The 20,148-nt window shown below is 38.3% G+C and overlaps 1 protein-coding gene across 3 annotated transcripts in view; it reads left to right on the top strand.

The window, feature by feature from the left end:
• CERT1 (ceramide transporter 1) overlaps positions 1-14,636 on the top strand; it is a 73,799-nt gene extending 59,163 nt beyond the window's left edge. For 2 of the 3 annotated variants that reach the window (XM_089494373.1, XM_089494390.1), the window contains 8 exons: positions 28-105; positions 4,526-4,621; positions 5,821-5,953; positions 6,058-6,128; positions 7,611-7,739; positions 7,982-8,111; positions 10,591-10,727; positions 11,690-14,636. In XM_089494373.1, the coding sequence (XP_089350499.1) occupies positions 28-105; positions 4,526-4,621; positions 5,821-5,953; positions 6,058-6,128; positions 7,611-7,739; positions 7,982-8,111; positions 10,591-10,718 (765 nt within the window). In that variant the 3' untranslated portion in view covers positions 10,719-10,727; positions 11,690-14,636. The remainder of the gene's footprint in view (positions 1-27; positions 106-4,525; positions 4,622-5,820; positions 5,954-6,057; positions 6,129-7,610; positions 7,740-7,981; positions 8,112-10,590; positions 10,728-11,689) is intronic. The other variant, XM_089494381.1, reaches the window with a different exon arrangement.
• The last annotated feature ends 5,512 nt before the right edge of the window (positions 14,637-20,148 follow it).

Genomic DNA, 20,148 nt, shown 5'->3' with positions numbered 1-20,148 from the left:
GGTTTTTTCTTTGTCTGTCTCTGTTAGCCCTATAGTCGCTCTTCCTCCATGTCTTCCATTGATCTAGTCAGTGCCTCTGATGATGTTCACAGATTCAGCTCCCAGGTACTGTATGACTACACAGAGTGGCATTACTACATCTTTGTACTTTTTTCATCATATTACCTCTGTTTTTCTTATTATATAACAGTTTGTACTTGCTTTAAATAAAGTACAAACAAAACTATAGTAAGGAATTGCACATTCTACTTTTTTACGTGGTTGTGTAACTACCACTCCGTGTTCAGTTCTAGAAAACAAAGCAGCATGAGCTTATGTGACACAAAGTTTAAAGTTTTTCTCATATACAACATTTAAAATAGATGCTGTCCAACAAAATTCCAAAATATTCCAAAATGTGCTCAGCTTATCCAAATCAATACTTTAGAGTAAAGTGGCTTCGCTAATACATCTGTGTAGTTCGCAAACAACTCTTCAGAAATTCCAGTCTTAAACTTTAAGCATGACTATGTTTGTCTTGTCAAACTTTTGTATGAAAGGTTCAAGCTTAATGTCGTCTAACGTTCTGAGAATATGTAACCAGTATCTGATTGGTTTGAAGATGTGTATCATCAGATGACTTTAAAGCAGAATATCAACAAGTTATGCTTATGCAAATCTTAAAATCACTGGTGATTCCTTCTGTCTTGTCCAGCTTTGCCATATTCTTACAGGTGGCTTTTCTTCAGGTGCTCGAAACTGGAGAAGGCATCTCCTGTTAATCTTCTTTTTAAGTAAATTGCAGCAGAGAATTTACAGAATCTGTATTCAACTGCAAAATGACAAAATAAATTCATCTTAAAATCACCTAGATAGCAGAATATCTGATTTCTGGATTTGTTCTTGACATTTGTTCTGAACCCTACAGTTTGTGAGAGCATCCTAAATAAACACTTTGAAGAGATTCTGCATGAAGTTCTTAAGACAGGAAGAAGCAGGAATGTTTTTTAAAGTCTGGTAAATTACGATTTAACCAGCAGCGTATAGGTCTAAAAATCTCTAGTTATCATTATTCTTACATCTAGTTTTCTGACCTTGCAAACTGAATCCTGTAGTTATTAGAATTCTGAGAATTGTGCAGTACAATTTCCAGTGGAACATAAGCCTTCTTAATTGTGTAGTGTCTGTCTTTTCATGTCAAGTTATGCAGTGAAAAATGTTTTATTTTTGAAGCTTCATGGGTAGACCACGTAAGTGAATAATTCTACATGCTGTTGCCTTAACTGAAATCTTGCATCTCTTTTACTTTGTCAACTTTTATTTTAAAGATTTGCAATTTCAAGAGTTGGCTAGCAAAATATAGGAAATATATGAAACAACAGTGATATTGCTGTGCAGCATCTGATCTAGATCTTCAAGGCAGCAGGGACATAGCCAAGGGGGGTCCAGGGGGTCCGGACCTTCCCTTGGAGCACACACACATTCATACTCCTTCCTCCTCTTCTCCTCCCATTGGGAGTGCACTCAGACAGAGGGGGGAGTGAGCGGGGCCTCCCTCCCTGCGACTTCTTTCCCTTTCTTTCTCCCTCTTTCCCTCTCCTTCCACTCCTCCTCCTCCTCCTCCTCCGCACTTTTGGCAGAAAGAAGTCTCCATTTCTGTCATTTAGTAACAGAAGTTTTACTTGTAAGAGTTAATGCAAAGATAGTACAGTGCGCCCGTGTCATATGTGGGCACATTATATGCTGCTCTCAGTATATGCTGAAAGCAGTGCTGCTTGTTCCGGTGCCATGTGCTGGAAGAAAAAGTGGCACGTGTGCCTGTTGGGGCTTGAGCATACGCGTTTTTTTGTTTTATGTGGGGGGGGGGGTCTGGAACAGATCCCCCACGTAAAATAAGGGCGCACTGTAATAGTAAAATCATTACCATACACTAGCCTGAAGAATGTCTGTAAGGGGTGCTGGGTGAGGGACAATCTAATCTGTTGCATATAGTGATAACATTCTTAGAATGATGATGGCTGTCTCAGGATATAGAGCTGTTTTCTTTGGATCTTTATTGTATCACAGATTTAACACTTGTTTTAATCAGGAAGTCATGACCTCCCAGAGTCCAGAAGTTACCTTTGCTTTCAGGACTAGCTTGATATTCTGGAAACATAAGCACAGATTGTCACAAGCTAATGAAGAATGGTACAACTTGATCTTCTATATTAAGATGGGAAAACTTTAAAATGAATGTGTGAAAGGCTGCCAGTAATACACCACCTGATCCTCAGAAAGGAATGTGTATGCAACAGTTTTGTTAAACCATATTCAATCAAGTGATTGTTACTAGCTGTATGTCTGGCTGCCTAAACAGATCATTGTGGGTTTCAGGGATTGTTTTTCATCTCTGTCATAATGAAATTTCCTCTTCCCCTTCCCTCTTTAGGATTCTGAAGGGAATGGAGGAGAGTTGTACTTTGAATGAGATATTTTCCCTTCTGTCTTTACTAGATCCCACTGTCTTGCTAGTAAGACAAATCTAGGAAACTGTGGGGGAGGGGGAAGTTTTTGCCCATAGACTGCACCACTTACATCAGCAACACACCGGATGTCATGTCATTCCACTTCTAGTTCATGTTTCAGCCATTTACAGCTGATTTCTAAAGTTTGAGGAGCTGTAGGGGACAGGTACTTTTAATATTTTTTGGGTTATTTGTGGGCATAAATATCATCCCCAAAATAAAAAAAAATATGACAATCTGATGATTTGAGGGGAGTGTCAGGAGGCTTCAGCAGGTGCAGAATTGAGAATCACTGGCCACACGTTCATAGTACTTTTCCTTCACTAAAGTCAAATTAATAGTGAAAAATAATAAAAGTTTTAAATGTATTATGCAGGAGCAGTGAAATAATGCAAAAAAAATGCTCAGTTTGCAGAACTGATAAAAGATATAGAATTCCATTTTCCTTGCTATAGAATTAAAATTGCTTGGGCAGATGAAACTTTATATACTTAGCAGTGAGTAAGCAGTCTTGATATGGATAAAGAAAAACTAGCTCAGAACCGTGTGTCTCCATGGATAGGTCATCCATTATTTTTTTCCTTGGCTGCTATTCTCTGCTAACATGTTTTCATTGAAATTGTCACTTATATCAAGTGGATGTCCAGGCTGAAATGCTGAAACCAGAAGGCTAAGACATATTTTTAAGGTGGGCAATTTTGTGTAATCAGTCATCACTGCTGATTGAGAAGTTTGTTCATGTTAGACACAAGACAAGTTGATAGCAGTATTTCTCAAGGCAAATTGGCTATAGCAGGCCGAGACAAGGAAAAGTGTATGTCCTAGTAGATTTTTGTGTGATTTGCAGAAGATAGCAAGGATTTCTCCCTATTGTTGAACAACAGTAGCCTCTAAAAAGACACAAGCATCCCTCCAAATAATACTGCTGAAATGAAGACAGCATGATCCTATGGAAGGACTGTGAGCTCCCTTCAGTTCTAGTACTCAGAACAAATTCCTGAAATTCTTTAATTCTTTTTCTTTTACACCAGGTTCCACTCGATTGACCTTGTATGTGTATGTACCTTCAAGTCGCCTTTCCTAGCCGGATCGGGGCCATAGCAACCGCACAGCACGGCCCTGATCTGGCCTTTCCACTGTGCAAAAAATGAGCTGCAAAAAGCAGCTCCTTTTTGCGTCATGGAAAGGGTGCCATAGCCACCAGCCCCACGGCTTTTCAGTGTTCCTTTAGCACAGTGCATGTACACACTGTGCCAAGGGAGTGACATGATGCCTCCCACCATGCAGTGGGGTGCACAGCATCACGCCGGCATGGGGTGGAATTGGGGCGCAGTGTGCAGTTACCACTCCCCCACTCCTCCCCGATGCCAGTGCTTATCTGTACAGCCTCTTGGTTTTCTTAGGCAAGGAATACTCAGAGGTGGTTTTGCTAGTTTTTTCCTCTGAAATATAGCCCACAGCACATGCAATTGGTTGGCAGTGTCCCATCCACATACTAACCAGGGCTGACTCTACTTAGCTTGAGTATGGGGTTGTTGTAAAGAAATAATTATAAGGTAGATCCCACAAGTATGAAATCAGCCTGCTCATGGACTATGGAAATTATTGACATGTCTGTATCTACCCAGTACTTGACATGGCATGGTGCTCACATGGTCTTAATATATAATTTATTTGAAAAGCTAAACAAACTTTAAGAATCTCAAATCCTCACTGCTAAACCAGTCAGTCTCTGCTATGTTTAAATCTCACTTGCAAGAAGGAGAGGAAGAAATACACTGACCTTTTCCCTTGACAGTCCAAAATATATTAATATTGCATGTGTGGTGGAAGAACTGTCTCTATTTGAATCCTGCGTGGCTTGTGCTTGTTTGCAGACTGCCTTCTGGAGGTCCCTTTGTCTAACTGCATTTCGTTCAGTTATTATTTTTTTACACACAAGTACTTCTTGTGTACTCAAGAATTCATACAGTGTCTTGATTTTTGACTGTAGAGGGGGAGCTAGAAATAAATGTGATTTTGTTTTTTCCCCCTGCAAGGTGGAGGAGATGGTTCAAAACCACATGACATACTCGTTACAGGATGTGGGAGGTGATGCAAATTGGCAGCTGGTGGTTGAAGAAGGTGAAATGAAGGTAAATTGAAAACTGATACTTCAGATTTAATATTTTAAATTTAGCTGTTTGTTAACTGCCCTGAGCAATATTTTTAATAGGATAAAATACACTAAATAGTAATCACTGTTCTGTTGTACAACCAAATACTGCAAATAACTAAATTCAGCATATATTTACTCTAGCATATTTATTACTGCTTTTCTGCTGTTAACTCCTCCTACACAAATAATTTGAACAGAATCATAGAGTTGGAAAAGGCCACAAGGGCCATCCATTCAAAAACCCTTGCCATGTAGGAATACACAATCAAAGCACTCCCAACAGATAACCATCCCGACTCATTGTGTGCCTTCAAGTCATTTGCAATTTATAGCAAACTAAAGGTGAACTGATCGTGGGGTTTCCTTGACATGATTTGTTCAGAGGAGGGTTGTCACAGCCCTCCTCTGAATCTGAAAGAGCGTAACCTTGGGTTTTCTTTCTAGGGCTGATCAAGAATTTGAACTTGGCTTCTCAGGGTTCGTAATACACCAATAAAACCAAGACACTACACTGCTCCCTACACTACAGACAGCCAGACCTCAAATTGAAACTCAGGCCTCACACTACAGACTACTGAATTTCAAACTACAAACCAGGCTGCAAACTTCAGCTATTCCTCATTTAATTAAATTAGTGTGTTGCTGGGCATGACTTTAACATAACATTTGGCACCAGAGGTAGAAATAACATGGGAATAATATACTGAGGAAGAGCAGGAGGATTTCTTACCTGCCTCTGCCCATGGATCAAGGCAGGGAACAGCAACAATTAACAGAAAGGATATGCTGCATATCCCTTTTGAAACTGCTTTTAGATTTAATATTTAAAGATAGCATCACATTGTATTTCCTCGATAATTAAATAATGAGAAAAATCTTACTCTAACTTTGTTCTTCTGTGCCTTCAAGTAATTCTTGACTAAGGCAAACCTATCACGACATTTTCTGGAGTGGAGAGTGTGTGGGTTTTCCTGGCTGAGCATGGAATCAAACCCTGATCTCCACAGTCATAGTCCTATATTCAAGCAACTAAATCACACTTGCTCTTTTCTTTAACTTTACTTACCTAGAATTACTCTTACTGCCACCAGCCTACCTCCATTTCAGATAGAGCCTGAGGGTTAAATGCATTTAGGATGAAGCAAATTGAATATTCTCGAATATATTTGTTCAAAGGTGTACAGGAGGGAAGTAGAAGAAAATGGCATTGTTCTAGATCCTTTGAAAGCCACGCATGCAGTCAAAGGAGTAACAGGGCATGAGGTCTGCCACTACTTCTGGAATGTTGACGTTCGTAATGACTGGGAAAGTAAGTAGCACAGTTTTTTGTCAGCTGACATGGTTAAAATATAAAAACATTACTTTAATCGTTTAATTATTTTTGTTTTCTAAATTGTTTGTTTTCCTTCTTAGCAACCATTGAAAATTTCCATGTTGTTGAAACCTTAGCTGATAATGCAATCATAATCCACCAGACACATAAGGTAACACTTTGCTATTAAGTAACAACTTTTCATAAGACTGAAAAGTGCCATGTATATTAAAAAGAGAGGAAGCTGACTAGCGATTAAAAATGGTAATCCCTTCTGATGTGGTATAGCTTATTAAAACATCACTTAAACTGTATATAGCAGGCCAGATCAGATAGTGACAAATTATTTCTGTTATTCCTTTTTAGAATTTGGAAAAACCAGTTTAAACCTAATCCCTTAATCTTGCTCATAAACATGTTAATACCATTGGTACTGAGATCTTCTATTTGAATTTTGGGAACTGGGTGTAACTCTTTCAACAAGAGGGTATTTTAATGGAGAAAAGGGCAGCTTAGTGGTAATGCACATGCTGAAGATTCAGACCCAGCCACGTGGGGTTGTATCTAGTTCTTGCAAAAGCATGCTTTTTCCCCTGAACGCTGTTCTGCCCACTGAAAAGGATCAGGATTGGTATCCTAGATATCTGAGGTGCCAGAGGACTGGAGATGAGCAAATATTGTCCCTCTCCTCAAAGAGGGGGGAAAAGAAGATCCAGGAAACTGCAGGCAGTCAGTCTGACCCCTCAGTACCAGGAAAAATATTAGAACAGATTATACAGGAAGAATCAGTTTACAAGAATATTGATGACAATGCAGTGATTAGTAGGAACCAGCATGGTTTTGTCGAGAACAAATCCTGCTAAACTAACCTTATATCTTTTTTTGGCGGGGGGGATCATGTCACTATTTTAGTAGATTTACTAGATATCATTTATCTGAATTTCAGCAGATCATTTGATCAGCAAACTGACTAAATAATGGAGTAGTCAGAAAAACCAACAGATTTATCCATAATTGGTTGGAAAACCATGCTGAAAGAGTTGTCATCAGTGGCTGTGCTGTATTTTGGAAGGAGGTCCCAAGTAGAGTGCTGCAGGGTCTGTCCTGGGGCTGACGCTCTTCAGTATTTTTTATCAGTGATTTAAAGGATGGGGTGGAGGGAATCCTTATTAGATTTGCAGATGATTTAAAACTGGGACAGGTAGTTAGCACATTGGAAGATAGGAACAGAATTCAGAAAGCTCTTGATAAACTAGAAAACTCGGCAGAATTTAATAAAATGAAATTCAACAGAATTTATTTCTTTCATTTGCATTCTGCCTTTCCCTGAGAGTGGGACTCAAGGTGGCTCCCAGAGAGAGTCAAGTACCTATAAGTACTTGTTTTTTCAAAAACCTTTTAAAATGTCCAGTTTTTGAAGGATATTTAAGATTTCAAAACTCTTTGTTTGCTGTGCTTCTTTGAAAGTTGATATAATGGGTAACGCTGTACTACAATCAAAACCTTCTCAAAAGGCCCACTTCTCCCATGGACTTAGCCTCCTTATCCCCCAGTCTCTTCAGTATAGGGACATTAATATAAAGCTACCTAGAAAATGTGTGTAAATTCTGTTGAGTTCTATGTAAATGCTTACTGTTCTTTTCATTTATTCTAGCGGGTATGGCCTGCTTCTCAACGTGATGTGTTGTATTTGTCTGCGATTAGAAAAATACCAGCTTTCAATGAAAATGATGCTGAAACATGGATTGTCTGCAATTTCTCTGTAGAGCATGACAGTGCCCCTGTAAGTAAATTTTCTGGTTCTCTGAGAGTGTTAACAGTTCTAACTGTGTAACCAAGCTTCTTCAAGAAGAGAATGCTTTTCTTGTTTCTAGTATATACCAATCAAAGGAAAATAATAATTAAAAATGCAAACAGTAGAAAAACCTCAGAATATATAGCTGAAATGAACACAGTATGTGCTATTATATAGCTTTATTATTGCCATTTAACCAGCATATCCTAACTGTTTATGTTCCCTGACAGTTGAACAATCGATGTGTCCGTGCCAAAATAAATATTGCTATGATCTGTCAGACATTGGTAAGTCCACCAGAAGGAAACAAGAAAATAAGCAGAGACAACATCCTATGCAAGATTACATATGTAGCAAATGGTAAGATATGACTGCTGTTTACTAAAGATGTAAGGATCTAGGAAAACCCTTGAAGATGTTTGTATGATTACTTCCCCAAAATCTTTTCTGAACTCTACGTAAAAAGAAAAATTTAATTTAAGACTGCATAGTATGGAATCATCACAATTCTTGGTCTTGGTGTCATTTTCTTAGTTCTTGTGGGAATGTGTTTATAATGCTTGCTTGACACTGTAGAGAACTAGTGAGACAAAATAATAGTCTTGGTTTTAGTGATGTTGATGATTTCTTCTTTTTTTAATTGAAGGGTTTTGCCTGCTTCTCAAACTGGCAAAATCAAAAGCTGTTCCTGTTCAGCTGTTCCTTTCAGATCAGGACCCAGCTCCACTTGTAACAATTTTTTTTTAAAAAAGTGCCGATGTTCTGCTAGTGAATTAAGAGGACATAAGTCTAACTTATATCATCACAACTCACTTTTTATTGTTATAGAGTTTTGTTTGTTGCAGTGACAAAAATTGCTACAATCAGCCACATATGTAGTGCATCCTATTCCATTTCTGTGTTGTGAGAGAGCAGAGGAATCAGTAGAGATGGATCCAGTGATTTTCATATAGCTGGATGTACTGCAAGAATGTTATTGCATTATTTCAATGTTATTGCAAGGATGTCATCTGGAGGGACCTACCAAAGATCCCCAGGGGTCCCTGTGGATTTCTATTGCAACACATTCAGCTGCAAGAAAACAGCCGGATGCATCTCTGCAGATTCCTCCCTCCCTGCTCTCTGACGGCACAGAAATAACTGTAGGAGGGCTATGCTGCTAACAAGATAGGTTCATGTGTGCCCTGATGTAGGACCTCAGCCATGATTTTTAAAGGTTAAGTTCAATTTGTATTTTGTAATTATATTCTTTTTAACTTGTGCCTTTACACAATAATAAAAAAGATAATTTTATGCCAAACCAATATGTCCTTAAGTAAGGGATCTCTAAAGCATAGTTAAAAAAAATTTTTTTTTCATTTCCCGCCCCCCCTGGAAAAAGCTCCCCCCCCCATGTTTTTTATAACTTCATATTCAGATTTGAGTTATGAGCTGAATTTGAACAAAAAGCATCCTTTTTGTAGGACCTGTTACTAGTTGAGTATCCTGAATTCTGAAATCTAAAGTACTCCAAAATGCAAAACCTTTTTTGCTATAACATAGTAGTATAGTACATACCTGTACTGTATTTGCAAGGTTGGAGAGAGACATGGCCAGAAAGAGATGCAAGGATCTGTGAAATGGCTAAGATCCACAACTCCCACTATTTCACAGATCCTCAATCTCTCTCCAGCCTCATTATGTCTCATTGTGTATATGCAAATACTGGTATTCCAAAATCCAAACAAATCCAAAATATGGAACACTTCTGGCCCCAAGCACTTCAAATGAGGGATGCTCAACCAGTAATAAGTCCCCTAGTGTTTGCCTACAAAGCAGGAAAGTCTTAGTTCTGAGTGATTCTGGTCAAAATCAGACATAAGCAAGTATGGTTAAGAGTGTGTGTTGAGAGGGTGCATGAAAATTTACTGACAGGAAGAGAACTTCAGAGTGCTTTTGCTTATGAATGGTCTTTCCTCGTTTACTTCATTTATATGCCGCCTTTCATCCAGAGTGGGATCCAGAAGAGACTGAGAATGGAATGTGCTATTAGAATAATGTGGTGGGAATGGGTGAGACCATCAGATAGGATTAGCTTTTAGTTGAAAACATTTGTGGGAAATCCAAGTTCTGAAGAGACAGAAAAACTGTGAGGGGAAGTTCTGAAGAGACAGAAAAACTGTGCGGGCAGGGAACCGTCTATTATCCTCTCTATTGTAAACCGTTCGGATTCCCAGTGATTGGGCGGTATATAAATAAATAAATCCTATTATTATTATTATTATTATTAAATAGCACTGTAGCTACAGGTGTTAATGGTGGAGAGTAAAGAGTGAAATAAAATCCATATAACATCTTAAGTTGTATTTAATAAAAATGTACTGCATATTATTCATCAGAATGATGTGAAAGCAAGGCTTTTTCTTTGAAGTTGCTATGAATAATATAATTATTATTCCTGAGACTTTGATTAAGCAATATGAACTGTTATGTTGGACTTGTGTGAAAGGTTTTCCTTTGAAACATTTAGGCCTACTTTTTTCCACAATTTTTCATAATTTGTGTTTGAATATTTATTTAAATGTATACTAATGTGGCATGGTCCAAAGACTGAAGCACACAGAGGAGTACTTGCCTTTATATAAGATTTTTCCAATCTGGCAATCTCCAGAAAGGTTGGACTACACTGCCTGTCATCCACAGTTACCATTATAAAGGCTGTTTTATGCCAGCATATTAAGTCAACGTTAACAGAGTTGGTTGTTCTCCACAAAGATTGTGTTCTTGTTATAATTACTTTTCTCCCATATGCTCTGTCACTTGTCTTTACAGTAACAAATTATTCTAATCTTATTTGTAGTGAACCCTGGGGGCTGGGCCCCAGCTTCTGTGTTACGGGCAGTAGCAAAAAGAGAGTACCCCAAATTCTTGAAACGGTTCACATCATATGTGCAAGAGAAAACAGCAGGAAAGCCTATTTTGTTCTAGTGTTCAGAGGTATTTATTACTTATATTTTAAAAATCTCTTCAGTGTTACCCACTTAATTTTAATGTTAGATATAGCCATTGTTTATACTGTTAAGGTGTACTGAGCCTTTCAAAATGAAATGTTAATTAAATTTTGGATTGAAATAATAAAACAGGTTATTTGAAATCCTGCTTTGATGGGAAGTGAGTAAGATTTTGAAGGGGAGTAATAGAATGTGCAAAACAGCATTGCACTTTTGTGATTGTACTCTTGTCATAAAATACAGTTGTCCCTCCATATTTGCTAGGGTTAGGGGAACAAGACCCCCGTGAATATGGAAAAACCGCAAATAACAAAAACACTGTTTTTACCTGAGAGGACACCTCTCTAGGAATCTCTAGGTCTTCCAGTGCAACTCTGTGGTCAGTGTCCAACATACACTGACCATAGAATGGCACTGGAGTAGCTACAAATGGTCTTTCAGTGCAACTTTTAGTTAAAGTTGACCACAGAGTTGCACTGGAGGACCTAGACAGTCCTAGAGAGAACATATTAATGAAATCCGTGAATAATCAAAGCCGCAAATATCAAAGCCGCAAATATGGAGGGATGACTGTAGTTTGATTTTTTTTTTTAATGTAAGGAAGTGCATCCTATCAGGAATCCTCCTGTTAGCAGTGAAACAATAAATATATCTGTTGGTTAATATTCACCTAAGACTTTAGGTGGCACTGTCAATAGTAAGCTCTAAAGCAATTTCTCTTTGCTGTTCCTTGTTCTGGGCATCATTTTCTTCTGTTGTGCTTTCAGATCTTATTTTTAAATTTCCTTTTAAAAGGAGCCTCTTATTTCTGTACTGTCTCTTATAAAACTACAAATGGCAAATTTGTAAAGAAGACAGCATTTTCAGGCTTTTATCTTTCATGGTGCCATCTTAGCTGTTTATGAAGGTGCTCAGAACTGAAGCTGTTTTCGCTCCTTTTTCCCCTAGTGATTGGAACAAGGCTGTGTGAACATTCCACGTTGGAGAAATGAACCAAAATGAATGCTCCAAGCGGGAACGTAGGATCTACAGTCTTATGACCCAAGTCCTGGATTCTGTATTCAACTGAAGAAATACTTCAATGCCATGAAGCTGAACTTTCACTGTCTTCTGCTAGGTCACTTTGCTCAATTTGTGTGTAATTATAAACATACATGTTTTGATACATGTATATGGCTCTACTTTATTTGCTTGCTTTAGAGGAGAAAAATACAACTTTGGGTCACCAACTTGGTTTATTGCTTTAACTTATGAATAATTTGAAAAGCTTTTGTTTACTGTGGAACTTCATATGACACTTGCACAGCTCTTGTTTTTGTGTATGCCTAAAAAGCACAAACGACAAATGCACATATAGCATACTGTATGTGCTTTATATACACAAAAACCTGTGTGTTGTAACTTCCCCCACCAGATTTTCAGTAAACTGTGTGTCCATCTGGAGGGGATTTGTGTTTGCTTTGTATAATCATAGTTCATTGCTGCTGGTTTCTATGATAAATCTTATGTCTCTTAATACATGAGGGCAGTCAAGATCTTTATGACTTTGCCTTTTCTATGGTCTTGCTCCTATGAAGACCTTCTGAGTTCTGATGGAGTAAGTGTGAAAAGCTTTATTTTTCCCAGATATCTTTATATTTCTATCGTATTTTTTAGTTGTGTAATATGTGCTACAGAAATTTGATTACTGAACATGTTCCAGAAAATTCTGAGTAGATACCATATAAGAGGGCGTAACTGCCAGAGAGTGCTACAGCAACATCTCTCCTGTGTTGTGTGTGAGGGGGCTGTTTTCTTTCAATTGCATTTCCTGAAGCTGCAGAAAGTTACACTGTATAGTACTTAGGGAAGCATATTGGATTACAGAAGATAACATTCCCAGTCTTGAAGAAAAAGCAAATGTGCAGTTTTCTGATGCTGCATCTTTGTTTTTTCTGTTGAATAAAGCTGTGCTATGAAGTTCATATTCAAAATCTTTCACACATGTAACATTTGCCCCATGCCCTGTAATGTAAGGTGTAAAATCCAAAAAACCTAAATGCAAAAGTTCCCTTTAGTTGCTGTGAGAACGTACTTTTACAGACTTGAAAATAACATGAAGGGTAGACTGTGGAAAAGGCTGATAGTCCTTTTGAGAAATTGCCTCACTTGGTGGTGGTGGTGCTTTTAAATGGAGATTATTCAGATGATTTTTTTTAGCTGTTTGATCAGCTAGTGTGTATATATATAGAAAGAGAGAGATAAGATTTGGATATATTTTTGGAAAGAAAGCAGAAAGTCTTATTTCATATAAAGAAGCTCATGCCTGAAAACAAAGACAGAACTTTTTAATGAAGATACAGCTGATGAAAATCTTTGAGGTTGGAAGTAAATTCTTTCAGTTATGGCTGGTGTGCCTTTGGTACACTGTGGTGACATACGAAGGTTGATTTATACACCTGCATACAGATTTAATGCTTTTTAGATTTCCTTTATTTGCCTTTCTCAAAACAATGTGCATGGAATATGCCTTATTACAGAGTAACTCTGATCATGATTTGAAAATGTAGAAAAGTGCCTATGGGATAATGCTAGTAAGGCAAATAAGAAATTTGATCTGTTTACTATATCACCAGTAAGCATTTTATATACATTTTCTTATACCTCAGATGTGTTAGATCTTTTTACAATCAACTGGAAAAAAATGATTTGTTCACCATAGCCACTGATGGGAACTTCAACAACAAAATAATGCCTAGACCCTGAACACAAAATTTACCATTTCTGATAATGATCATGGAACACATGCAAGTAACTTTAATTTAATTGGATAGCTTTATTTTACAAAGAGATGGAAAGTTTACAAAGCAGTATATAAATCTTAATATCATTAGTTGCATTTGCACTAAATGTGATGTATTTTGCAATTCTGTAAATAAAAATTACACTAAAGATACTATTTGTAAAGGATACATTTAATTTTAGACAAGTGGTGCCACTTCATTCGAACTAGCCCTGCCCAGTTGATCATTGGAGGCTTCTTGGGGCTTATGGTAAGAACTGGATGCAATGTAAAAGCTTTTCCCAAGAGGCTAATAGGCTTGATCAGTACATGCCAAGTAGGTGTTGTGCCCTTTCTTCCAGAATAGATTTTTTTTTCTTCTCGCTTTTTTGACAGGCTCTTTTAAATTAGTCATCATATCTGTCTGATATTCATTCTATCAGCTGGTGTCCTCTTTTTCTTTTGGTGATGAGCGAGCACTCCTGTCCTTTAGTTTTGTATGAACTAAACTGTTACTTAATCTGTGGATGCAGAGCCTTCTCCAAAGGAGGCTTTATGTTCTCAGCAGCTGTTGCCTTGAAAGCCTGATATCTGCCACTCCCTCCCCCAACAAATATTTCTATCAAATGCTGGACTTCACTCCTTTTATTTAGTTGTGGGTGTGTAGGGGAGGAGGTCAGAAAACAAGGGCTGTTCATTTCTATCAGATTTTTAAAATCATTTTTATTTTTTTATTAGTTTTGCACTCTGACTAAATCTTACACATTTCTTGGAGAAAATGCTATTTCACCTTAAAAGAAGTTACTCTTACCTTATTGGGCTGAGCGGGTTCATAAGCAGTTGTACTGGTTCTCCTTAATCAAATTGTCAAGTCAAACTTTCAATGATCTTTTTGTCAACTGTTGTATAGATGAAGCTGTATTTGAGTTGCCACTGTTCATCTACATACTCAAAACATGAATCAGTTTTTAGAGTATCTTGAGTGTGTAGAGTGTGACTGTTCTATGATAGCTTTATGATCCTGTTAACTTTAAAGAAAATAAACTAAATGAAGATGGCTCTTCCATGTTACAATCACAAATTTAAAAACCAGTATTTAAAAGTGAAAAGTATTAAAAAGATATTACAAACAAATTTTTGCTTTGTAGTTATTTTTAGTACTCAGTGCTTAAATTAAATTGTTTAATATTTAAAAAGGTACGTTTGGTGCTATCATGTTTTAGTAGAAAAGCTGTAACTATTGTCTGTCTACATTGCCACTTGTGTTTTAGAGCTGTGCCTCTCCAGTTGTCTGATGTGTGGGAGCTGCAGGTTTATCCCCAATGTGCCAAGAATCCATAAACATATTTGGGCCCGCTGGCTATAACCAGTGTCTCATGAACCATATCTTTAAGTAGCCTTACGTCAGAGTTTAGGTTAATTGACTTAGCAATTTTCATACGGATTTGCTGGTGTTTTGTAATTCTGTAAAAATTGTGACTATGTGTATGAGTTGTCAATTAGACATATGCACACTCCAGTCACCACAAAAGTGTCCATGTCTGCTACACATGCATGCACCCCAAAAGTCCTGCTCTGTATGAAAGTATGTATTTTGTGAAAACAAACACAAGCTGTGTGAACCCTGATAGATAGAAAGACCACATACTTACATGGAATAGTTATTTTATCTGAGAGGACAGTAGGGCAACAGTTCTAGGATGACTGCTTAAGTGGCTACCATTGATATTGAGCCATTTGAGATGGCTGTTTATTTCTGCTCCCATGTTCAAAATGGTACCATGATTCCTCAGTGTAAACTGGATGGTAACACCTCTAAGAAAATGTCCGAGCTGACTGTAAGGAAATGGTGTAGTGTGACCATGAGTGAAGGAGACAGCTCTGCAGGAGAGAGCAGCAATTTTTTGTCCTCCCTTGCTTTCACACAAGTTATAAGCAACAGTTAGGATTTACTTGTTTTATTCTGGGAGTTTCTGCCCTTCTCCAACTTCCCATGCAAAAGTGGCAAGGAAGAGTATAGGGTATAGTGTATTCTGGTGGGAAAAGTGGGTGTAGGAGGTAAGGGCATATGGTTGGTATAAGGGCTGGGCTAACGTCCAGATTTGTTAAGGAGAAAAAATATTTTGGCTAAAAGGATTGCTGAAAGACATATACTTTATATCCTTTTTCTTCCAAAGAAAGCTAGAAGTACCAGATAATGAAGTTGTCCCTACAATATATATATATATATATATATATATATATATATATATATATATAGAGAGAGAGAGAGAGAGAGAGAGAGAGAGAGAAAATGAATTCTGGTATTTCAGTTTTGTAAGCTCTTGCTCCACTAAAGACACCTTTTCCACAATGGGCCACCTGCTTTCTCTTTCCTTCTCAAAACCTGGTCATTGTTGTTTTCTTCTACTTCCTTTTCCTCTCTTCAGCAAGAAGAGTTTCTGAATTAGCTGCATTATCTATAAATCAAAATTTATGTAGATTTCATCAGAATAGTCTGACTTTAACATTAGATCCAACTTTTTGTCACAGTGTTCATTTAAATAAAGGAGTATTTCAGGATATGCATTTGTCAAACTTGCCCAAATCCTAAACATCTGTTAGAGAGAAAGTGGCATACTTTAGATGTTAAAAATGGAGTATTATATGAGGACAATGGCAGGTTTCAGGCATACTGAGGTGCTATTTGTCTCTTCATTTGAAGACATTAGGGAATGAGGATTCTAAGAATATGACTGCGAGCTTGTTGAAAGCTTGCATATTCTTATGATTATGCAAAGATGTCTTGGCCAAAGCAGGTATGGGTTTAGCCTACCTTTTTGAATAGTTTATTGTCTGCATCTCTTCAGGAGGTTTGCAATGCAGCAGGTGAAAAGAACTGTCTGCATTCATTATACATTATAGAACTCTTAAGTCTGCATTGGTGTCTTTCAGACACAGTGTTGCAATCAGGTAGTTTAGTGAACAGCCATACCCACTCAGTGATTAGAGCTTGGATGTCTCCCATTGGTTGTGGATCGCTCTTCCTACCTAAACCATCCAGAAAATGAAACATTGGTACTTATTGTGATAAGTCATTCTTGCATGGTAGGAGGAGCTCTTAAAGAAATGGGAGTGCCACTACATCTTGTAGTCCTGATGAGGAATCTGTACTTAGGACAAGAGGCTGCTGTTAGAACAGAATACGAAGAGACTGAACAGCTCCCAATTAGCAAAGGGGTCAGACAAGGCTACATCCTTTCATTCTGTCTATTCAACTTTTCTGTAGAAAATATCATATGTAGAGTAGGTTTAGACATGGAAGAAGGAGGAGTGAAAATAGATTAAAGGAACATCAAGAATCTAAGATACGCAGAGGACACCATGATACTAGTGGAAAGCATCACAGACTTGGAACAACCATTAAACAAAATCAAAGAAAGTGCAAAGGGGGGAGGCCTGATGTTAAACATGAAACAAAAATAATCACCACAGAGGGTGTACATAAATTCAATCTAGACAATGAGGAAATCAAAATAGTTAAAAGATTTCCCATACCTTGGATCAATCATTGATCAGAATGGAGACAGCAGTCAAGAAATCAGAAGTTTAGGAATGGGAAGGGTAGCTATGAAAGAACTAGACAAATTCCTAAAGAGGAAAGATAAAGCTGAACACTAAAGTTAGAATTGTCCAAGCCATTGTATGTTCCACTGCCATGTATGGACATGAGAGCTGGACAGTGAAAAAAGCAGATAGGAAAACAAATAATTACTTTGAGATGTGCTGGAGCTGGGATCTCTTTTCCTGCAGCTTGCATCCATTGTTCTGGGTCCTAGTCTCTGGAGCAGCAGAAAACAAGCTAGCTCCCTCTTCAATATGACATCCCTTCAAATATTTAAATGGCTATCATATCACTTCTTCTTTTCTCCAGGCTAAACATCCCCAGCTCCCTAAGTTGTTCCTCATAGGGCAAGGTTTCCAGACCCTTCACCATTTTGGTCACCCTCCTTTGGACACGTTCCAGTTTCTCAACATCTTTCTTGAATTGTGCCCAGAACTGGACACAATATTCCAGGTGGGGCCTGACCAGAGCAGAATACAGTGGTACTATTACTTCCCTTGAACTAGACACTATACTTCTATTGATGCAGCCTAAAATTGCATTGGCCTTGTTAGCTGCCACATCGCACTGTTGAGGCAGCTAACAAGGCCAATGCAATTTTAAGGTGATCAAAGGTCTGAAGTTGAAGGACCTAAGCAAAGCAGTGGAGGATATGGGGTCTTGGAGATGAGGAAGACTGCATGCCAGATGGATAGACTCAATAAGGGAGACCACAAGCTGAGCCTACAGGACCTTAGCAGAGAGGTAGAGAGAGGCAAGGGGGCTTGGAGACATCTCATTCACATGGTTGCCACGAGTCAAGGTGAGAGGGACAGGCACCTGAAATGACTACAGAACGATTGGGCAGTTTAATGATTACAGCATAGCATGGCCATGCAATCCAAACTAGAGATAGGAGGAACAATGGGGATTGTGAAAGATTAACCAGAACTGTGGAAACTTGCCAGGAAGGCAGGAAGGCAGGAATGAGCCAATAAACTGGTTCTGGGGAATTATTAAGAAATGTTAAAAGGTAACTTGAAGAAGATGCTGGTTACGCTATGCTTGCATTTTTAGAATGTATAAAAGGTTTGAAGAAAGACAGTTGGGTGTGACAGTCTTGGAATTGCCATCTAGGTGGCTGTCACCCCGTACGGAAAATAAAGGTGTGCTTATTTTGAACCACAGTTCGGACTCTTGACTCTCTTTGTTGCTGGGTGCTCCAAGGACCCTTCTGGCATAGGTTGGGAGGGCTTGCACCCTCCCCCTTCAAAGGTTATAAAACTAAAATAATAAATAAAACTTTTATTTCTATCCCACTTTTTGTTGAGACAGTCAACGTGGCATACAAAGATTAAAATACCCCAATATATACATAATGTCTCCCCCCCCCCCCTTAAAAAAGGATTAAACAGTTTAAGGATAAAAATTCAACAGTTAAAACCAAACAATAACCAATACCAATAGCCAATAACCATGGGCCGAGTCATCACCTGTGTGGGGGAGTCAATAGGATGCTAGAAGGCAGCTAACAACAACAAGGAGGAGCAATCCATCCTCTCCCAGTAAGTAGCTGTAAATTTTAAATAAATGAAGTAATAATTGGTTGCTTAGTTGATAAGTTTAGGTTATTAGGTTATATTGTTCAGGCGAGGATATAGAATTAAACTGCTGAGAAAGGGAAGAGAGTAAACAGACATAACCAAAAAAGAATTTAGTTTCCTGCCTATCCAGCTGATACATGGGGAATAACCTGCTCATTTGTGGATTGCTCCTCCTACCATCCAAGAATGACTTACCACAGTATCAACCATTCTGTCCTGGTCATGTTTCCCTTCAGTGTTCAAGGCAGATGATATGTGATAAGCAGAACAGCTGTTTATAAGCATAATTTTGCTCCACTTCATTGAGAAAGATATGCCACTGAAGACGTGCAAGCTACCAGCAGTAATGATGACCTATTACAGTATCTATGACTGCGGAGTGGCATTTCCAAATCAAGGCCTGTTACCAACGGCCAAAATAAAGCTGCTTCGGGTCTCTTTGGAGGTATGCTGTTTAAATGATGCATGCATCCTAAGAATCTGGAAGCTGCACCAAAGCTGCCCTCCAGTGCTTAGGAATGGAGTGTGGCTTTGGCATGACCTCCGGACTCTTAGGACCCATGCATCATTTAAATAGCATACCTCCAAAGAGACCCGAAGCAGCTTTATTTTGGCCATCTGTAACAGGCCTCTATAACAATTTATTTCCTCCCTTTCATTTGCAGCCAATGGGTACTTTTCAACTGTATTTTTGCACCATTTACACACACACACATTAACATGTTTACACAGGATTGCTAAACATGGTGGAGAGTTAAATATTCACACTTGTACCCACAAATCAAATTAATCTAAAAGTCGTTCTTGGCTCTCTGCCTGTAACTATGTACCTAGGAGCAAGTGCCATTAATTTGGTGAGATTTACCCCTGAGCTAAGCCTGGTTAGTACTTGAATGGGAGATCACCAACAAAATATTAGATGCTGTAGGCAGTATTTCAGACAAAGGAACTGGCAAAACCACCTCTTGCCTACAAAAACCCTATGATGTCAATGAGGGCACTATAAATTGACTGACTACTTGAAGACACATGCACACATGTATATGCATAAGATTGAATCACTAATAGTATAATTTGTGAAAGTGGCACAAGAGGCTTTTACACTTTCTTACTATTACTTATTCATTCAGTTATAGTATTCCTATAGCATTGACTATATATGGCTCAGGTCCAGGCTATTTGCCAGACAGTATCCCCCTGTATGAGCTGGCCCAGGCTCTGAGATGCTCCGGAGAAGCTCTCCTCTCAGTCCATCACCATTGCAAGCATGGTTGGTGTGGGCGCAAGAGAGGACCTTTTTGGTGGCATCCCCTAGGCCAGAATGGCTTCCTTCTTGTCCTTCCGTCAGCAGGCTAAAACCTTTTTATTCAGACAAGATTTTAAAACATAAAGTGTTTTTTTAAATGGGCTGGAGTGTTGTATTGTTTTGAAGTGTACTGTTTTAACCACTTTCGTTTTT

This window comes from Sceloporus occidentalis, unplaced genomic scaffold (genome assembly GCF_023333645.1).
Source record: "Sceloporus occidentalis isolate IW3139 unplaced genomic scaffold, rSceOcc1.0.p SCAF_1, whole genome shotgun sequence".
Lineage (NCBI taxonomy): Eukaryota > Metazoa > Chordata > Lepidosauria > Squamata > Phrynosomatidae > Sceloporus > Sceloporus occidentalis.
The sequence above is the reverse complement of the archived record's forward strand: the minus strand, read 5'-3'. Positions and strand labels throughout refer to the sequence as shown.